This window comes from Ascidiella aspersa, chromosome 9 (assembly GCF_963924565.1).
Source record: "Ascidiella aspersa chromosome 9, kaAscAspe10.2, whole genome shotgun sequence".
Classification (NCBI taxonomy): domain Eukaryota; kingdom Metazoa; phylum Chordata; class Ascidiacea; order Phlebobranchia; family Ascidiidae; genus Ascidiella; species Ascidiella aspersa.
Genome location: NC_139455.1, coordinates 6,703,854 through 6,709,853, shown reverse-complemented (window position 1 = coordinate 6,709,853; position 6,000 = coordinate 6,703,854). Strand labels below are relative to the sequence as shown.

The window sequence follows — 6,000 nt, the reverse complement described above, 5'->3', positions numbered from 1 at the left end:
ATTTATTTTTATCTAAATTCGACGTAAGTCAATCATTTTGCAAAAAATTATAATTTAGAATTATAATAATTTTTTTATAATTTTATAATTATTATAGCCAATTATCATTATACATTTAACAAATGTTGACATACATTTTAATAAAATTTCCAGTGGACTCGAGGACCCCTGCGAGTTTTACAGACCCCTTATAGGGTTCTTTAAACCCTGTTTAGAAACCAATGACCTACGCGATGCGAATTGAAAACAAAACGCCGAGTTTTTAATTCACCAATTTAAGACCAACATGTTGTTTATAGGGTTGCGACGTGAGAAACAACGCGTCGTATATATAGGTATGAGTGCTGATAATAGTTGCAGCATACGTGACAGTCAAGCGTCAAGGATGAGCGGCAGAAAGAAGAACGTCACTCCAACCGTTTCCCAATCCGTTGAGTCATCCTACGAAGAGATTGGACAGGTAAGGGAAGTTCCCGTGTGCTAAACAGTCCCCAGGAATGTTTTTGTTTTATTCTATATACCTGTTTTGTGTTTGGTTTTAGACTATAATCTTTTCATTTTGCTTGACGCACCCAAGTTTGGAATCCAATGGTTGAGATGCTTCCATTTTAAGATGTATTTTTTATGGGTAAAGCTATTTCGTAATGGATCAAATAGACCTATAGACATTAGTTTAGTTTTAAAAAATAGATTTTTAAAGTCTATATATGAGTCACATTAAAAAAAACTATTTTCCAATTCTAACCGTCTAAACACGTGTCTTATCCCCTTTACTGAGAAAACACCTGGAAACTTATAGCTGTCCATCTAATTGTGACGTGACGAAATATGCTACCAGTTTGCTGATGGTTGTGGCCGATAAAGAACGAGCTCGTAATAAAATCTGGTCGGTTTCGCCTCAGTGCTAACAGGTCAAGTTGGCACTTGTATCTCTAAAATTGCAGGGGCGCAAACCGGGAAAATCTTTGGTGGCGTGGCACATAATTCTGTCAATCGTCTACTAGTTTCGGTGACCCAAGCAAATATTAATGTCAAATTGGGTTCAGGGTAGCCATAGGCGTAGCCAAGGGGGGACTTAAGGGGCCATGCCCCCCCTAAAAAATATATAAATATTGTTCTCTTAATAATTGGTTTTGTACCATAACATTTATGAGCAGTACCACAACAGTCGATCACAGGCACGCCACGCCTTCAATTGTCATACACTGTTTCGCCACAAATGATAGTTATTATCACGTTTGCTGTATTTTACTACTTTTCAGTCATTTTGTTTTTTGCTCTTTGAATGGTTTTTGAGTATTGCGTTAAAATCAGTCGGTTGATGCTCGAAACGGTTTGCCAGCATATTTATTTGAGTTTGATACGGCAGTTCATTCATTGGCAAAAGCTAAACAAAAAAAATCCTTTTTGCTAGCCCTAAAAATGTTCGACTGGCAACGCCACTGAGGTTAACCGCTAGTTGCTTTGCAGTATTGCATTCCGATTCACGCGACGGTGGCTCTTGGCGGTCGAAATAGCTTCACCGGATCCGCGTTTCGTGTTTGTGGCCGGCGCAAAGTTTTGCAGGCTTAAGAATTTCGTCGAACTTGCGCTGAGGCGTATAGGAAAAGTTTTAACAGATTTAAGTAACACCTGAAACTTAGTGGCACCCGTATTACAGTCGAGCCATCACGTTTGGTTTTTGATGAGATTGGAGTGCGTTTCTTCTGATTGTTATTTATACGTCCGCGGTCGAAACCATGAAATAACCCATTTGGATGTATTTAGGCAACAGCTAGATTTTTAACGTTTTGTAGGTTATTTTACAACAATACTAGATAATTTTAACGTTAGCTTCCTTTGCACGATTTATTTTCTTTTAAAGTCTTTATTTTTAAGGTTGAATTAAAAAAAAGAATCACGTAAGACTGCTTCGTATAATTATGTAAAAGACATTTTCTGAAATATCTTGTTAATACACCATTACAATGCTTAGAGTGAAAGAAATTGCACCCCATAATTCTATTAGCGCGCTATATGGTCAGGTGAGAACCGTCAACAAGTCAATTAATCGAAAGCTTTGTCGTTGCGCCGTGTCGTTTGTTTTAGCGGTTTCGCGTGTCTGCAAGTCGCCGCCAGTCCTATAAATGAGAAAGCGCTTAGCTAATTCGATTAGGGCTGTAAGCGACGCGTCGCCGCTTTTTCAAACTCAACGCCGACGGAAAGAAGTTATGTCGCCGGACGCGATCTCGTCGTATTGTGGCCTTTTGCTCGCGTGTTGGGACAAAACGCGTATAGTTCACACATGAGCGAGGTCGGTAGGCTAAGCCAGAAGTTCATAAAAACGCGCGAACCTGTAAATGTATAGGAGGCAGCGCCGACCATCTAACTACAGGCTAAAGAGGGAAAGTCTGTCGTTAAAAGTCATTTATCTAGCAAATTATAGGAAGTTTTAGCAAATTTAAATCGAATTTACGCCGTTTTTTCAAACTTGGAAATCAAACTTTTCTGGGTGGTAATGTATGTTTTTGGAGGAATTAAGCAACTCATTGACCCAAAACTGTATTATATAACGGCCTTCGTTATATATGTACTTTACTAAGAGACAAAAACGATTGATAATTCGTTCTCATCAGAGTTCAATTATGGCCTGAGAATACATTAATATACTTAAAAATAACTATTACGTATACATAACGATTCGACGCTCAAATCAATGTTATGATTTAACATAATAATGGCTCCATCGCCTACGCTTTTTGTCTTGTATTAAAATCAATGGTATTACATTAAAAAGTACAGATCTTATGACTAACGATTTCACTAAGAGGAAAACGGTATCAGACAGAGCACCTACGCAGCATCCTAAAATTTGTTACGGTGACATCAAGAAACTAAAACTATTTCGGCGTTGCTGCATATAAGTCCGCTTACTAAGCCTTGAGGCAACGTATAAACACCAGTAAAAAATCAGCTGACTAAATAGCTGGACAACGTGGTGGCTTGTACCGTTTTGGAGGCATTATTTGGGTCGTTGGGGTTTATGGTCTTAATCTGTGCGACACATTGATACTAATTAGTGTGACCCAGGTACAGGCATAGTATAAGACGATATTAGCTTCTGTTAAGGATGTTTATTACCCCGTGTTCTTTAGAGGGAGAGGTAGTTTATCACATTCAGTGGATTTAGTTAGTATCTTTGGTTATATGACAATTTATACAATGGTCTGATATAAATAAAAAAACAGCTCTTTGTAATTACAATTACCATAGGGGCTGCTTTTTATTTATATTACTAGGCCTGGTAGCAACAGTTTATATATGATGGTCTGATGTTGTTTTGACATTTAGAGTTTTTAGGCGAATTTCATTGGATAATAATTCATCGTATGGGTGAATATCGTAAATTTCAAATACCTTGTGATAAATTTTTTCCGCGCGAAATGTACTGGTGATACTGAAAAGGCGATTCTTTAAAGCCTGTAAACATAGAACTCGATTTTCTAGTGTCAAGCATTGTCTTAGTCTTTTTCTTTAGCACATTCCACATATTAGTGTTTTGAACTGAGTGCCAGGTAAAGCGTCTGCGGTTCAATTGCTGTAAACATAGTTCAGGCGGCTTAACTAACGGAGAAGCTAAAGCGTAACCATCCAAATTTATGGCAATTTAACTAAGTGCTAAAAATGCGTATCAATCCAAGGGCGAAGCTTACTGCTCACATTACATTACCAGTCATTGCCGATTGTCATGGTGTTTTAAACTTGGTTTTAGCATTTCTGTGATAAGACAATGTTAATACAACACAACAGCACGGCCTTGGGAGTAATTTAAATAAAAATACAAAATGCAGCATAGCCTATTAAAAATGGTAGAAATTTTTTTCTCTCTTTTCACACCCTTCACTTATAATTTATTGTTGTGTATGGGAGGACTCGTTGCGTAATAATACAATTGCAATACATCCCGAATAACAGTTTTGTGCCAATTCGAACTGGCCAGATATTGTACAACGGAAACTGGAAGGAAAATTGCTGTGTTGTTTATTCTAATGCAGGGGTTCTTGAATTTTTTTACCGCAAACACCTAAAAATATGTTTGCTTCGCGTGGACCGGTGTAGGCAAGGGATTTTAGTGATGTCGTCATAAATTTATGTCACAATACAAATAGACCGCCAAAATCTGATTTTTTAATTTCAACTTTTCTTTGAAAAAATGATTACTTTTCAAATATACACTAAAATTTCAATTAGGGCTTCATGGATCCCGTAAAACTAGTTTATTTACCCCCAAGGAGTTCATGCACCCCAGTTTAAGAACCCCTGTTCTAATGTAAAATTACGAATTTTAGTTGGTGTGCCGCTAAATTATTTAAAACATACCCAAAAAAGATCATCTAAGACCGTTTATAAAAACAGATAAAAAATCATTTCTTAAAATTTTACACTGAATCCGAATTAAGAAACTGACGATGCCTTCTAGGTGAAACATATATTTCAGTAAAATTTAAAGGAATGATTTTATGTTTTATCTGCTTTTATAAACAGTCTTAGATCATCTGATACGAAAACAAGAATCGTTCTTTTACATTTTATTGGCTGCGGGAGATTCCTTACTTTCTAAAGTGTTTCAGCTTACAAAAAAGTTGAAAAACACTGATATAATAGTCTTATCAGCAGACAAGTGATTTAATAAGATTAAAAAGATGCGGAATACAGCCCGAATATCAGTTTTTGCTCAGTTAAATAGGTCCAGGTATCGCACTAGGAAAAACTGAAAGCCAATAAATTGATGTAATATTATAAACTTGCGTTGGTGTTCCGCAAGATTTTTTGATTTATAAAGTGTTCCGTGGCTTAAAAAAGGTTGAATAACACTGATAATAATTTAATAATTAGAATAGCTTTGACAGAAGACAAGTGATTTATCTGATCCTAAACATTCCACCAAATCAACGCAGCGCCACATCGCCGGCCGGAGGATGTCCCTCAATAACTGTTCCCACGCGTCCTCCGTCTACGATCCCTCCCCTAGCTCCCGGAGAGGATCGAGCACTTATCTTCAGCCCGGATCCGCTGGAAGATCCAGTACCAGGCAACTTCCAACCTTCATCCCTCTTCCAATCTTCCGCTTCACAGGACCCTCTTCTCCTGGAGCTCTAAGGAGCGGGAGCCTGGGCAACATCGCGCACTCCCTGCCGCAAAGCACCACCAGGAGAAACACACTGACCACCATCTTCTTCCCATCTTCTTCCTCCCCATCCACGCCGACCGAGAAGAAACAGTTGTGCAAGGAGAACTCTTCCGGTTCAGGTGGGTCTTAAGCTATAGAGTTGAATTTTATAAGCTGCTTTCTTGATGATCTTAAGACACTTTACAAAAACAGTATAAAACGTAAAATTATTTGTTAAAATTTTACAGAAATATGTATTTTGCCTTAAAAATAGGCATCGTTAGTTTCTGTACAAAGAGCAAACATGTATAAAATGCCAGTAATAGTAGTTATAAACCAATAGTAGTAGTTAGAAACTAACGATGCCTATGTATAAGGCACAATATATATTTCTGTAAAATTTTAAGAAATGATTTTATGTTTTATACCTGTTTTTATAAACAGTCTTAAGATCATCTGATACGAAAGCAAGAATCTTTCTTTTACATTTTATTGTCTGCGTGAGATTTCTTACTTTTTAAAGTGTTTCAGCTATACTTTAACGATTGTTTTAAATTGTAGCTGCCGCGGCGCAAAGCACAGGTCAGTTGTGTTTTTTACAGATCAGTAAGGTAATAATTTTAAAATTTCAAACGGAACCATTGGTGATTTAGACTAGTAAACAGATTTATATGCGTTCTTGCAAACTGCGTGCTCTTAATGCTTTACGCAAAGACTGTGAGGTTCGGTTTACACTAGCGTCGTCCAGTTAACACATAACGCGTTCCTAGCGTTAACGGCAAATTTCCTGGCTTCTAACCAAAAATATCTTGAAAATATATCAAACTATTTAAACTTTCCGTTGCCGTAAG

The 6,000-nt window shown here is 37.3% G+C and overlaps 1 protein-coding gene across 1 annotated transcript in view; it reads left to right on the top strand.

Annotated features, from left to right (window-relative positions):
* Positions 1-309: 309 nt before the first annotated feature.
* The window catches only part of LOC146132094 (short transient receptor potential channel 5-like), a 42,159-nt gene continuing 36,468 nt past the window's right edge, over positions 310-6,000 (top strand). Inside the window, exons 1-2 of the mRNA XM_083397206.1 lie at positions 310-460; positions 4,938-5,289. Coding sequence (XP_083253332.1) covers positions 338-460; positions 4,938-5,289 — 475 coding nt within the window. The 5' untranslated portion in view covers positions 310-337. The remainder of the gene's footprint in view (positions 461-4,937; positions 5,290-6,000) is intronic.